The sequence below is a fragment of the Lethenteron reissneri genome, chromosome 52 (genome assembly GCF_015708825.2).
Source record: "Lethenteron reissneri isolate LAM-NWPU_2019-01 chromosome 52, ASM1570882v1, whole genome shotgun sequence".
Lineage (NCBI taxonomy): Eukaryota > Metazoa > Chordata > Hyperoartia > Petromyzontiformes > Petromyzontidae > Lethenteron > Lethenteron reissneri.
The window spans coordinates 9,022,334-9,038,598 of NC_083830.1; the positions used below are offsets into that span (position 1 = coordinate 9,022,334).

A 16,265-nucleotide genomic window follows, 5' to 3' on the forward strand; every position below is an offset into this window, starting at 1 on the left:
AAAGAACACTAAATCTGAGCCGGCCGTGTCTCCTCTCTCTGCCCGTCGGGCAAATCTGCCCGAAACGTGCCGGCAAAAATCCAACAACTTTTTTTTCCCTTCAAGGGCTAAACCTTCAAAAGTGTACAACTAAATTCGGCTTAAACCAGGCCACCGACGAAGTTAGTCCGGAAACAATGCCCCAATAAAACTACAGGGCCCTTCCGTGGCACACGGCTAAATAACGTCTGACCACCACCACCACCCGGCCTCCTCCAACACCACACCACCCCCTCCTGGGGAGGACCTCATCCGTCGCGCCATCTATAAACTATTGACGCTCGCTCCCAGCTGCTTGGAAGCCAGACAAACAGGGCGCTGTGCCATGCCAAGCCCGGCCACTCACCCGAAGTGAGTGGCCAGGCCAGGCCACTCACTCACTCAGCCGACGTAGTGGCCAGGTCAGGCCACCCACTCACTCAGCCGACGTAGTGGCCAGGTCAGGCCACCCACTCACTCAGCCGACGTAGTGGCCAGGCCACTCACTCAGCCGACGTAGTGGCCAGGTCAGGCCACCCACTCACTCAGCCGACGTAGTGGCCAGGCCACTCACTCAGCCGACGTAGTGGCCAGGTCAGGCCACCCACTCACTCAGCCGACGTAGTGGCCAGGCCACTCACTCAGCCGACGTAGTGGCCAGGTCAGGCCACCCACTCACTCAGCCGACGTAGTGGCCAGGCCACTCACTCAGCCGACGTAGTGGCCAGGTCAGGCCACCCACTCACTCAGCCGACGTAGTGGCCAGGTCAGGCCACCCACTCACTCAGCCGACGTAGTGGCCAGGCCACTCACTCAGCCGACGTAGTGGCCAGGTCAGGCCACCCACTCACTCAGCCGACGTAGTGGCCAGGCCACTCACTCACTCAGCCGACGTAGTGGCCAGGCGGGGCCACTCACTCACTCACCCGACGTGATCGTGCTGTTGGCGTCATCGTGGGCGTCGACTCGCTGTCCCTGGCCGTAGTCGACCAGGTTGATACCCTCGATGCTGTCATACTGCGACTTCTCCTTGTCGCTGAGTGGCACCACGGTGAACGTGGGCATGTCGGACACGGCCTCCCCCTCTCTCGTCTTCCCTGCCCTGCCCCGCTCCTTGGGGAGAGTCAATCTCGGGCGACCCCCACGAGCGTGGACACGGCCTCTCGCTGCTCAGCACAGGACCTTGTTCAGTCCGGCCCCCCCGGTTAACACAGACACTTCGCTAGACACTTCGCTAGACACTTGCTCGGACAGACAGGCAAGAACACTCCTTAAAACACCGCTCGCTCTCTCTCTCTCTCTCGGTTCCGTTCGCGCAGTTAACAACAAATCTTTCCGGCGGCGTAAAGTTCACTCCCTGCCTCTTCCTCCCTCCCCCATCCCCCACATGTCCCTCTGGCTCTCCCCCCTTTCTCCCTCTCCGCATGCCAACGTCATGCGCTCACTGCCCATATTAGGGCAGCCGGGGGCCGGCCCCGTTGCGCTCCGTGTGACGCCTTCTTCGACGCTGCCCATCAACAAAGACAAAGGTCCCCCGTGTAGCCTGCACGGAATTTTATGGGGTGGGGCAAGTGCTGCTAGCGAGTTAGCGCGCCTATAGAGGGGAGTTGGTGGGTGGCCAGCACCACACACCCGGCCGCCTTTGTCTCCCCTGCGGCGACGATATTTACACACCACCGCACCAAGTGACTCGTTTGAGGCAGGGTCCGACCTATGGGATGGCCCAGGGCCGGTTCGCATAATCGTCTCTGGTATCGGCCGTGAGCGGGAATCGATCCCGGGTCGCCGGGTTCGGAGCAAAACGCGTTAACCGCTGCGCCACCGCTCCCCGTAGCCCTGTCCACCTCCTCCCTCTGCTCCCCACTCTCCTCCCCCGATGTCGGCTGTGGCAATGGACAGAGGAATGTCGGAGCAGGAAGCGACCAACTTCTTGCACAACCCAGATTTTAACTCAACGTCGGCGGTCATTCGCCCCCTGATCACGCTGCTATCGCTACGACCATGGTTACTGTTCACGCGAACTTCAGACGAGGAGGATTCCTTCCCCTCCTCCTGCCGAGGACTCGTCTCATGCACAGGGTGTTCAGCCACCAACCCGGCAGGGTTACAACTCACCCACCCACTAACTCACTCACCAACCCACACACTCGCTCATCCTTCCACTAACTCACTCACCAACCCACTCGCTCGCTCGCTCACCCACCCACCAACTCACTCACCAACTCGCTCCCCCACCCACCCACTTGCTCACCAACCCACTCACTCGCTCACCCACCCACCCACCACACTGCAGGGTTACAACACACCCACCCACCCACTAACTCACCAACCCACTCACGCGCCCACCCACCCACCCACTAACTCACCAACCCACTCACTCGCCCACCCACTAACTCACTCACCAACCCACTCACTCGCCCACCCACTAACTCACCAACCCACTCGTCACACTGCAGGGTTACAACACACCCACCCATCAACTCACTCACCCACTCACCCACTCGCTCACCCACCCACTAACTCACTCACTCACCAACCCACTCACTCGCTCACCCACCCACTAACTCACTCACCAACCCACTCACTCGCTCACTCACTCGCTCACCCACCACCCACCACACTGCAGGGTTACAACACACCCACCCACTAACTCACTCACCCACCCACCAACTCACCAACTCACTCACTCGCCCACCCACCAACTAACTCACTCACCAACACACTCGCTCACCCACCCGTCACACTGCAGGGTTACAACACACCCACTCACTAACTCACTCACCAACCCACTCACTCGCCCACCCACTCGCTCACCCACTCACTCTCTCACCCACCAACTCACTCGCTCACCCACCCACCCACCACACTGCAGGGTTACAACACACCCACCCACTAACTCACTCACCATCCCACTCACTCGCCCACCCACCCACTAACTCACTCACTCGCTCACCCACTCACTCGCTCGCTCACCCACCCACCACACTGCAGGGTTACAACACACCCACCCATTAACTCACTCACCAACCCATTCACTCGCCCACCCACCAACTCACCAACCCACTCACTCGCCCACCCACCAACTAACTAATTCACTCACCAACACACTCACTCACCCACTCGTCACACTGCAGGGTTACAACACACCCACTCACTAACTCACTCACCAACCCACTCGCTCGCTCACCCACCCACCAACTGACTCACCAACCCACTCACTCGCTCACTCACCAACCCACTCACTCGCCCACCCACCAACTAACTCACTCGCCCACCCACCAACTAACTAACTCACTCACCAACCCACTCGCTCGCTCACCCACCCACCAACTGACTCACCAACCCACTCACTCGCTCACTCACCAACCCACTCACTCGCCCACCAACTAACTCACTCACCCACCCACCAACTAACTAACTCACTCACCAACCCACTCACTCGCTCACCCAACCACTAACTCGCTCACCAACCCACTAACTCACTCACTCACCAACCCACTCACTCGCTCACCCACCCACCCACCCCACTGCAGGGTTACAACACACCCACCCACTAACTCACTCACCAATCCACTCACTCGCCCACCCACCCACTAACTCACTCACTCGCTCACCCACTCACTCGCTCGCTCACCCACCCACCACACTGCAGGGTTACAACACACCCACCCACTAACTCACTCACCAATCCACTCACTCGCCCACCCACCAACTCACTCGCCAACCCGCTCGCTCGTGGGGGATTTAAAGACGCTTCGCCAAATTATGCGGGGAACTTCTGCCGATGTCGACCGGGACGCGTCACGGCAGTGGGAAAAATCCTCGCATTTTTATTTTCCAGCTGCTATTCTACGCGTGGGAAAGAATGCATCATTCCCCGTATTCTCTCAGAAAGCCACATTTAAGTAAATAACCTAGTTGTAATACAGTACTGTATCTACACATTGGCGCGGGGGGGGGGGGGGGGGTGGCGACTCAGCCCATCATCCCTCACGGGGGTCGATAAAACGCATACCAATTGGTGGGTCAAGACAAGAGAAAGAGCCGTTCGTTATTTCTCAATCCGCTTGTCCTGGTGAGGGTCGCGGCGGCAGCGGCGTGTTGAGTCATGGCGGTCCACACCTCCCTGGCGGCAGACTCCAGCACTACATCACTACTATACACTACTATACACTATACACTACTATACACTATTATACATTACTATACACTATTATACATTACTATACACTACTATGCACTACTACACTATACACTACTATACACCACTACACTATATACTACTATACACTACACTATACACTACACCACTATACACTATACACTACACCACTATACACTACACCACTATACACTACACCACTATACACTACACCACTATACACTACACCACTATACACTACACCACTATACACTACACTATACACTACACTATACCACTATACACTACTATACACCACTACTACACTATACACTACACTATACACTACTATACACCACTACTACACTATACACTACACACTACTATACACTACTATACACTACGCGATCTACTGCACGACTATACATTCCAATACTATACATTACACTATTATACACTATACACTACTATACATTACTATACACTACACTACTATACACTACGCGATATACACTGTTATGCACTGCTATACACGCCACTACTATACCACTACACTACCATACACTACCATACACTATACAATACTATACACTACACACGACTATACATTACTATACACTATTAAACACTATATACTACGCGATATACTGCACGACTATACACTGCTATGCACTGCTATACACTCCACTACACTCCACTACACACTACCATACACTTCACTACTATACACTGCTATACACTACTATACACTAGACTACACTATACACGACTATACACAGACTCCCCAGATGTTCCCAGGGCAGCCGGGCGACATCGTCCCGCCGGCATGCCCTGGGCCAGGAGTGGTTGCTCTATGGATGTACTCGCCCAACGCCATAGGAATGTGGAATGTTTGACGCATTGGATCCACTGGCGTACGAATTGAAATCCCAGTGTGGGGACGACTCAGCCCATCATCCTCGTGGAGGAAGGGTCGATAAAATAGATGACGCTTTGTAAGGTAACCGAGGTCGCGGTGTCTAAACTCACCCCCCCCGGGCCGTGGTAACTTTTGGTCTTTCCCTTTGATGTAGACTCGTCCATTGTGACTGTCACATGGGGAGTGGGGGGGTGAATTTTGCTCAACCCACCACGTGGCGGCGTCGCAGCGACACCACGAGGGAGCTCCCCAAAGTGCACCCCAACGCAGCGGAACCCAGTGATGTCCTTTTACAAAGTGCACCCAAAAAGAGGAGACTGCAATTATTTATTACTCCCACATGGTGGCATCACAGAGACAGAATCATCGTAGTTATTTATACTGGTAGGAACCTCCTGGTTACACCAGCCCACAGGGGATTATTGTGTCCGTCGTGCAGGGAGGGGCTGGGTGGGGAGGGGAGGGTGGGTGGGTGGGTGGGGAGGGGTGGGTAAGTGGGTGGGGAGGGGTGGGTGGAGAGGGGCTGAGTGGGGAGGGGCTGGGTGGGGAGGGGCTGGGTGGGGAGGGGCTGGTCACCCCGTGGTGCCCTTATAAAACTCAACGTTTAACCTACTCACGCCGGCTTGTGCCCGTCCTCACAGTCGGGCATATTTGCAGAATACACCACGTCGCCGTTGACCCTGGCCATTGACCGAGCAACCCAACGTTCCTACCAGCTCCCTCCGCAGGAATGTGTTACTATAGGAATCCGATGAGATTTAAAGCTCATTTTTTCACAGATGTCCAGTAGGGGGCAGGTCAGAACGTTATAACAATACAAAATCACGATAGGAGTGCAAAGTGTAGGAACGGTACGCGAGTCACTTAAACATATACAAATACAACTTTTTTTTACGTGAAAATTTATCGCGTCAAAATAATCTAAATAATTTTGACATTGGGAGCGAGCTTCAGACGCACGTGTCAAAGTGCACCCCAAACGAAGTGCAGTCATGCACGTACCGGTATTCATTCTAGATTTGAAGCTTTCGTGACTGCAAGGATTCATACTCTTAGGTTTTTTCGGTAAAGTCACGTGGCTGTGACGGTTCCACCTGAAGACGGAGGCTTGTGTTGCTTCCGAAACGTCGTGAATGTTTTAATTTGTTTTATTTTACTTTAATTAAAAAAAATTTACCTACGTGACTTTACCGAAAAAACCTAAGAGTACCGGTATTCACTCTGTCATATTTTGACACACACTTTTATTGAACTTGCCCTGTTGTCCGTTTACATTGTTGCAAATCTTTGACGCTTAACATCGTCGGATCTACGAAGCCCAACGAGCTGACATTTTCTACACAGACTCGTCTCGCGTGCCAATTCAAGATGTCATTTGAATTGAATTGGGCTGTGCTTGTCCCACCTGATGAAGATCGCTTGTGTTGCGCCCGAAACGTCGTGATTTATTTTATTTTATTTCTACCTACGTGACTTTACCGAAAGAACCAAGAATATGAATCCCTGCAATCACGAAAGCTTTAAAACAAAATTCAATCATTCATTGTACAGGTTCTGTTCTCGCCGCTGTCATAGTTGTGTTCCTGAAGAATGCCGCGTTCTCGAAAAATCGCCTTTTAATCTCCATCTCCATATATATAAATAGCAAAGTTGTGATTGTGTGTGTCTGTTCAAAATGTTTAGCGTACTTCCCGACATGCAACAAACTTGAAATTTGTCATGTGGAAACTTTCCAGACTGTACACCATGCAAACATTATAAAAATACACTTTTGTGTTTTTTTGGGGGGGGGGAGCTCAATAACGCATTTTTTGCACGGCAAGTGAGCTGTGACGTCACATCTGTCACGTGACCCGCGCACGTGGAAGCGTAACGCATTGTAGTGTAGCGGGTAGCGCTACGCTGCGCTACGAACCCGGCGACCCGAGTTCAATTCCCGCTCACGGCCACCACCGGTGACGATTATTTCAACCGGTCTTTGGTCTCCACTAGGTCGACTCAGCCTCAAACGAGTAACTGCTGTGGTGTGTGAACATCGCCATTGGGGAGACAAAGGCGGCCGGACGTGGTGGATCCAAGTCCCGGGCGAAGCCGGGTAGTACAGCTAGTCAATAATATGGGGTAAAGCACAGTCTGTGATTACACGTGGAGATGCGTAACGCAGGGCTGAACAAAGACCGTGGCGCGTGGGAAGCATCTAGAAGCATCCAGCAGCATCCCAATGCCTTTGTGTGATGCTACCACGAGGCAGCCGCAACGTAGTTACGTCCCCTCGATCACGTTCGATTCAATTCGCAGCCGCGTTATAAAGTAAGTAATATATTAAAATACTTTTTTTTAAACACGCTTTAATGAAATGTACCGTACTCGTAATGGCAGAACGCCACGACTCCAGGAAGTGGCCCCGAAGCTTGCCACAACGTCAGGGACCGTGGTGATTTACAGCCAACGTGAGTTGAGCGTGGACAATTAGACCCAAGCCGAAACATAACATATAAAAAAGATTGTTGAAAAATATCTTAATTTTAATGATAGAATATAGTCTTGTCATCAGTATGACATACGTATACCAAGTTTGCAGTCGATACGACATTGGGAAGACGGCTAAAATTGAGTTACAAGCTTTGAGCATACGACAACAGACAGAGTTGAGGATACAACAGAGTGAGTTAAATAAAAGCGTATAAATTTAAAAAAACCTGTTCCAGAATACATCCATCGCGTTATCAAAAACAACATGCGTTATACGAGAACAGGCTGGGTAAAATGCTGACGGTCCTCCCTTGTACTCTCGTGGCAGTGCCTTACGCCTTTCCGCAATAATCCGATCGATTGTGAACTCAAGGAGCCGAATTGGCGGCGTTTTTTTGTTTGTCCGGCTCAAGTTTACGTTCCGAGTTACCCGTGGTGAGAAACGCACGCGAGGAAGGAGGGGAATACCTCATCTGCAAGAGTGATTTTGCCTGCTGGCGTGTGCCAGGCCAGGGGCAAGGCATGCCAGTACACGACCCCCCCTTACACGGCCGGGAGAGCCCGTGGTTAAAACACAACTTGCCCTTGCCGCTGAACTCTGTCGACGATGGGGGGGACGCTGCCTCGCGTCACGGTGACTTGGCTGTTTTTCTCTCCTCGCCGATGCCCCGTTCACTCGATCTCGCACGTTCGTTCGCGCGCCCACGTGCGTCCGCTCACAGCAACAAACACGGAAATATTGCAACATGACAACAGCCGCCGTTCGCCACCAAGTGACGGTGACGTCACCACGGCACCTGTGCCAGGCCAGGTGCACTTTGAGGCCACGTGAAGTGTTGCAAGGCTCGCTGTGACAGGTCACACGACAAACCCAGGTGCCATGGGTTGACCGACTGAGATGACTAGTAGATGCACCAGCTGTGTCCCCTTTGTACCAACTTGCTGAATTGTATCCATCCGGCAGTCCTCTCATTGTTGTGAGCGTCACTCCTCTGCCTTGCGTTGTTGTTGTTTTTGGGAGGCTAACTACCTCCAACTGCCCAGTAGCATCCTTCAGGAGCCTCCTCCAAAGAGGCCAATCTTGACACTGCTAGTACCAGTCTTCGGCAAAGTCCACTTAGCTCCACGTCCTCCTGCACTGCATCAGTCTCATCTCTTCTCCAGCCCGTGTCGTGCCCGCTTAGCCCCCTTTATCCGGCCAAAACAGAAGCTGCTTGGGCATGCGGTGGCTGGGCATGCGGGATACAGACCCAGATATTATAACAACCACAAATCACCACCATCATCATCATCGTCGTCGTCATCATATTGACAATGTGGATCGTCCGCATTCTTGACGGGCCTGTGCATTATAATGCGAGCAGTGTCTTCGTTTCATACCCTTTCAGGCCATTACTTTTGGCACGTCACATCCGTGAGAAGAATATAATGGTACAATACAGTAATATAAGATTATTATCAATGGGCTTAAGTTGCACTCTAGTGATAGTGCCTCATGTCTTGCCATAATCTTATATTATTAGTAGTATTGTTGATCGACCTAACTTGCAATCTAGTGGTAGTGCCTTACTCCTTTTCTAGAAATAATCGTATACTACGGTGAGCATTATGGACAGGCATATATTGGTTGTATTCTAGTGGTAGTGCATCACACAGACAATCCCTACTCCATACCAGCATAAAAACACGACTTGGATGTGTGTACACGTGTGTGTACACGTGCAGCCCCATTGTCAATCCATTGGTACCGGGATTGAGATCATCCCCTCGCTGGACTTGAGGACCCGGATTCGAACCCAGGAACCCAGAATTGTCGGGTTCATCGCCTCGGGCCTGCGAGCCACCGGGCCTCCTCCTTGTTCACATGCATACCATGTACTCTAAAGGTGTCAGGAACTGAACTCGCACAACACAGGACGGTTGCTTTGTTATACAGCGGACAGCTAAACATGTATACAAAAAAACAAAGATCCCCCGTATAGCCTTAACAGACTGTCGGGGCAAGTGCTGTTAGCGAGCACCTATGAAGGCGGACACGGCGGCACACGAGGGGGGGTGGGTGACCAGCACCATGCCCGACCGCCCTTGTTTCCCCAGTGGCGATGTTTACACCGCACCAGGTACTAATTTGAGGCTGAGTCGACCTAGGGGAGGCGCGGGACCGGTTCAGATAATCGTCACCGGTGTTGGCCGTGAGCGGGAATCGAACTCGGGTCGCCGGGTTCATAGCGCAGCGTAGCGCTAACCACTACACTATCGCTTTGTTATACAGCGGACAGCTAAACATTTATACACGCACTGCTACACACACATATATATAACCGGGCTTTATAAATAGCTTATTGAGCTAATGCTCTGAAAACACCGTGTTTTTAAAAAGGTTCACCCTAACTTTAGCTTTAACTGTGAAAAATTAAAAGAGATTTTTTTACATGTCATGACATTTTTTAATAAGTATAACCCGTAAAAACAAAGTTTTTCACTATAAATCCTTTATATGCGTGGCGGCTAGAGTCCTCTCGTCCTCTGGCTTGAGATGGCTGCCACCTATGGGTCAGATGATTGCATTGCACCATTAAGCAATTGGTAATTAAATATAATCTTTTTGTCCTAAAAAGTGTAAAATTTTGGGAAAAAATTTTCACGAACATTAATTGTCACGCACAACGAGTCTGTGTGGAAAATATCAGCTCGATTGGATCACGGGAAGTGGGTTAAAAAACGACCGAAAGATTTGCACAGTCCTAAGCAAGCAAGCGAACTTAATATAAAGGATTTAAAAAGACGCCACCACACCACTGGAAAGAGCCTGTGACCAACTCACCCAGAATGCATCGGACCTCGATGGATTACCCAGAATGCACCCGATCCATAGATCTTGGATGCTCAGCAGGTTTGAGCCTGGATAGGCCCTTGATGGGTGACCGCCGTGTACACACAGGTTGCCTGGGGCGGCTGCGGGCTAACGTGGCGAGCAGCACGCAGCAGCAGTACAACAAAACCCATCGCCAGACAGCGCTGTGCTGCCATGATCCAACCCTAACCCACTCCGACCAGTGCGAGGGGTGCGCCACGGTAGAGAGATGTTAACAACCTCACCCGGTATACAGGAGATTCTAGGTTAGATCCCGACCCTGACGTCTGCTGTATATTTGGACTTTGCGGTGTCTCTCTGCCCCTGTGCTCGATTGAATGTTTCTCTAGGCCCTCGAGTTTTTCCCTCCACATTTAGAATCTAAGTTTGCGTTTAGAGTATTTAGCCGCTGTAAACTTCCACGTTATAATGCACTCCCGTAGAGTGATCATTTGTGGCCAGGTCGCTTCTGAAAAAGAGGTAAATAGCTCCGTGGGCCTTACCTGGTAAAATAAAAAAGTGCAGTGAGATACGATGTCAACTTTTCCGCCGAATCAGTTTAACTACAGCGCCACTCCGCCGCACACGTGATAAAATAAAAACTAGAGGGCAGCCCGTCCTATGCACGGGGTGACGCGACACTCACATGGCACGCACATGACCCTTGCCAGACATTCTAAACTAAACTTTTATTTTACCAGGCAAGGCCCACTGAGCTATATCGCTCTTTTTCGTAAGCATCCTGGCCATCACAAATGATAGCTCTACGAAGTGGCTTATCACATGGAAATTTATAGCAGCCAAATACTCTAAACGCATGTCGATTTTAAATGTAGAGAGAGAAAAACCGGAGGACCTGGGAGAAAAAGCCACGCGACCACGGGGACAGGGAGAATATGCAAACTCTAAATGTACTACAGGGTTGGGATTGAACCCACGATCTCCTGCACACCAGGTGAGGTAGTTAACATCTCTTCACCTACACACAACGAGCCTGCTCGGTAGGGGGGGGGGGTGGAACAGGTCGTTTTCCCCGGGTCTTACACAAGAGGACCCCCCACATCAGGACTGGTTTTTTTTTTATCCCCCACCCCAAGTGGCATTCTGTCCCGGGCTTCCAGGAACAATTTGGGCAGCGCTGCTCTCTAACTCGCCAACAACTCCCCAAACCCTCACCATACTGTTCAATAAAGTGGGAAGCACGCCGAGATTCGACGGCTGCCCCACTCCCACACACACACCTCATCCACAGCCGGCACAAACGTGGAAAGTAAGCGGAGCAACCCAAAGAAAACCCTGGCATGAGACGGAACATACGGTCCGAAGTCGGCAGGGCTGCTGCACCGGCCACCTCATGGCCCAGCAGGGTGCGACTGTGAGAGCCAACGATCACCTCGGCACAGCACACTGTCCCCGCTTCCAAGTGCAACAGCGGCAAAGCTTCACAGCCGTGAACTGGAAAGCTTCACAGCCGTGAGGCCACACATCCGCAAAGTTTTCACAGCCACGAAGCTCCACCGCGCCCGCCACTTTTCCCTATGCGCCGCAAAATGTAATTTGACCCGGTGCTCCATCGATCTCGTGGAGGTGGCCGGGTGGCTTGGAGGTCAGAGCGCCGAGCTGGTTTATTTACTCATGATTACTACGCATATTTTACCCAGGAAGTCCTAACGGAATCTGAGAAGTAATTTTTCAAGAGGGTCCTGCTAAGCTTTTCGCAGTAGGTGGGCGACGATTGCTGTGCGTTTGCCAGTCAAGTAAATTTGCAAGCAATTTGTCAAAATTCAGACCCCGATGCCGGCACACGATGGCCTGCTCTTGTTGGAATGACATCCCGGGATCTTTGAACGTCCGCTGTTAAGCAGACGGTGCGTAGTAGCAGTATTTTTCGGTTATTAATACTCCCGCAGTATTAACCAGGGCAGCCTGCTGGTTTCAGTACGTGAAACTCTGCGGACAAGCGGCGACCGCTGGGGGCCACGTGACCGCCCAAACCTGGATTTGAACGGAGCTGTTAGCCGCCCGCGATTACACCCGGTTCTCAATCGCATCAGCACGCCGATTGGTCTAGGCCCCATCACCAATTAAAAACGCGCGAAAAACGATCACGTGAAATTCGTACAAATTCTAGGTCTGAATATATTCATTAAATCTATATCCGTTTGACAGTCGTGCGATTAATCTTGCTCTTTGAGGCAGGGCCGGTGGGGTGAAAGCGCTGCCTCCAACTATGTGGGCCAGAAGGGAGACTCGGCAGGGATCTCCGAGGTACCTCCACGACATACACTTTCGCGGGCCGTTCTTCTCACACGAAGAGGCCCGCACTGCTGTGCGCGAGTGCCAAACGAACGCTTTCCACCTTATGGCGAGACGCCGAGGGCACCATCGGGATACAATTTCGGGGGAGGGTGGCCGGCATAAGGTATTCCAACGTTTTTAAGGTAATTTTGGGGTGCCGATTCCAAATCTGGCATCAGTTTTTATCTATCACATCAGGTTTTTGAGATATCAAATATTTGCATTTTCAATAAAAACTGTAGAAAAAAAATATTAAATAAATGTGGATATCTACATAAAATTACATTATAAACACACTATCCTAAAAATACAGCACCATGTTTTAACACTAAAGCAGTCACTGACTCGCAACAACTTGCAATCATAAGTGACAGAGTTAATTTCTGGTAAAATCAATGAAAATGGGGTATGCCGATAGCATAAAAATGAGATGTGAAAGAGCAAATCTGAGATCAGATTTGGAATCGGCACCCTGAAATTAGTCTAAAATAGCTGCAAAAGTCCAGGCCAGAAAAAAAAACATTTTGTTGACCAGTGTTATCATAAGCGACCTGGTGCGATGCTCGGGGTCAAACCAGCCGGAGGGGTCCACGTTCACGCGCAGGGTGGCCCCCGACCGACGAAGGCCCATCCAGACCCTTCCCCTCTGCCAACGTAAAGAAAGGGGGGCGGCGGGGGGGAGGCAAGCAACAAAAATGCCCAGCACACGCTGCCCGGGCCCGTAAATAACGCCGTCGTGTTTTCTGTTCTCCCAGTTTCTTATTTTTCCGAGTGCGTTGATGATAATCGGTTGCCACTAGACATGTTGTTGTTATCGAACCCGCAGCCCCCGCTCCCCATCCACTATCCTCATAATGGTTCCATCCAATGGTCACGATTCGTGGATGGCAATTCCGTTCGGGAACGCACAGTTTGGTTTTACGCGTTTAAACCGTCCCCTCTGTATTTGTTTCTCGTTTGTACAGATTATTGATATATTTCTTCGACTCATTAAAATATTTCACCCGGATAGTCCCGTGCGACGAAACATTCCGTCCGAAAAAGGTTTCCAGAGCGTCGATTGATACACGCGTATCATAACCGTAACCAAAACGCACGCAAAAAATGTAATCTGGAACTTATTCAGTCCCGTATAAATATATATGATGGACAACAGCTGCCATTTGTTGTCGTCGCCACGGTGATTGTGCCAGGCCAGGTGCACTCCGAGGTCACGTGAAGTGTCGAAGGCTCGCCGACAGGAGGGGTCACAGGACAGACCCAGGTGCCATGGGTTGCCTGAGACGTCTTCCAGATGCACCGCCTGTGCCCCCTACTGTGCATAGAGAAATACATGTATTATTATTAAACTACTTTCACACCGTACGTAGCCAGCCGTGCTAATCGGAGGTGCGGGGGAAGGACAACAAACGGAGCCATGTAGCTCTTTTTCAGAAGTGACCTCGCCGTCACAATTTACAGCACAAAGGAAATTGCTTATCTTCATGTGGAAATATAAAGCAGCCAAATATTCTATCACTGCACGCTAAAATTCGAAATGTGAAGGGAAAAGCCGGAGGAACCGGCAAAAAATCCATGCGACCACGGGGAGAGACACGCAAACTCAAAATATACAGCAGCTGGCATCAGGGTCGGGATCGAACCCACGACCTCCTGTATACCAGGCGAGGTAGTTAACATCTCCTAGCCACCGTGGAGCCTCTATGTATATGGGTTCATATATATATATATTGATTTGTTCATATACATAGGTTCATATTGGTAGAAACCTCCTGGTTACACCAGCCCACAGGGGATTATTGTGTCCGTCGTGCAGGGAGGGGCTGGGTGGGGCTGGGAGGAAGGTGGGAGGGGTGGGGCTGGGTGGGGCTGGGTGGGGCTGGGTGGGGAGGGGCTGGTCACCCGTGGTGCCCTTATAAAACTCAACGTTTAACCTACTCACGCCGGCTTGTGCCCGCCCTCACAGTCGGGCATATTTGCGGAATACACCACGCCGCCGTTGACCCTGGCCATTGACCGAGCAACCCAACGTTCCTACCAGCTCCCTCTGCAGGAATGTGTTACATCCGGACTGGGAATTGAACTCGGGTCACCAGGTATCACCAGCACGCCGCGTTACGCACCGGGCCAGTCCAGCAATGGATAAAAAATTAAATGGATTCAAAGTTCCACCGCTGCACTAAGAGCTTCCAATCTCGGGGTCTCCAACACCTGGCACTTAGCCAGACTCAACAGAGTGTAGCCTCCCCGACGCGGCGAGCTGGGGGAGCGTTGTTCACCGTGCCAACCGGTGGGAGGACGGCGAGCGTTCGGGGGCGAGTGTGAAGGCCTGCAGAACCCCTCGCCACCCACAAAGATCTCCCCCCACACAGCCTTCTGGCAAGTGCTGCTAGCCAACATTTATAAATGCCGGCACGGCGCAACAAGGAGGTGGGTGGCCAGCATCGGCCAGCTGCCTTGTCGTCGGCCGGATTAGTCTCTCCCGGTGCCAACGTTGTCCACGCCGCACCCGGTGATCGCGTGAAAAGGCCGAGTCGACCTAGGAGAGGCCCAGGACCAGTTTAAACATTCGCCGCTGTTATTGGTCACGAGTGGGAGCGCAGTGCGCCAACGACGCCGCTGCCGTGGACAGAAGAGGAGGCGGGAGCGCGCCAAGGTCTCTACAGCTGAGAAGGAACAATGCCAGGTTTAGAAAGCTTCTCTCTACAAACAGTCACATGTTATCACACGTGGCGTGTACAATGGGGGAGCGGTGGCACAGCGGTCAGTGCACTGCACTGCGCTATTTAACCCGGTGACCCGAAATTGATTCCCGGCCACGGCCAACATCAGTGGCGAGGGATTATCTAAACCGGCACTGGGTTTCCCCATTCACCAAATGTGCATTGATCAGTGGCGAAGTGTGGTCAAACACACCCCGTGACCAACAGAATTTGTGGAAGCCTTTATCCAGCAGTGGGATTGACAAAGGGCTGTAAATGTTTAATTTCTAAGGCATACAATGTCCGCCACTGTGAATGTTTGCCTCTTTTATTTATTATTACTCTAAAACTACGCAAGATAATTCTTCAATTTCTACCACACGAATTGTTCAGGGTTCAACTTAAACTAAAACTAGTTTTATTTGACCAGGTAAGGCCCACTGAGCTATGTAGATCTTTTGCAGAAGCGACCTGGCCACAAATCATAGCTGAACATAGTGGCTTATCGCGTGGAAATATATTGCAAGCCAAATACTCTAAAGCGCACGTTTATAAATATGGAGGGAAAAACCCCGAGGATCCGGAGAAAAATCGACGCGACCACGGGGAGAGAGAAAACGCAAACTCCAAATATACAGCAGCAGGCGTCAGGGTTGGGATCGAACCCACGACCTCCTGTATACCAGGCGAGGTAGTTAACATCTCCTAGCCACCGTGATGATGATGAGAGAGAGAGACACGCAAACTCCAAATATACAGCAGCAGGCGTCAGGGTTGGGATCGAACCCACAGCCTCCTGTATACCAGGCGAGGTAGTCAACATCTGGCCACCCCGGTGCCCCATTAACATCGACATGTGCG

General features: G+C 51.5%; 1 protein-coding gene across 2 annotated transcripts in view; it reads right to left on the reverse strand.

Moving 5' to 3' along the window:
* Positions 1-16,265, reverse strand: part of SLC12A7 (solute carrier family 12 member 7) — a 97,438-nt gene that overhangs the window by 48,563 nt on the left and 32,610 nt on the right. The window contains exon 1 of one of the 2 annotated variants that reach the window (XM_061573120.1): positions 945-1,373. The exons of the other annotated variant lie outside the window; for it this stretch is intronic. Coding sequence (XP_061429104.1) covers positions 945-1,083 — 139 coding nt within the window. The 5' untranslated portion in view covers positions 1,084-1,373. Of the gene's footprint in view, positions 1-944; positions 1,374-16,265 lie in introns of those variants that run through there. 2 annotated transcript variants of the gene reach the window in all.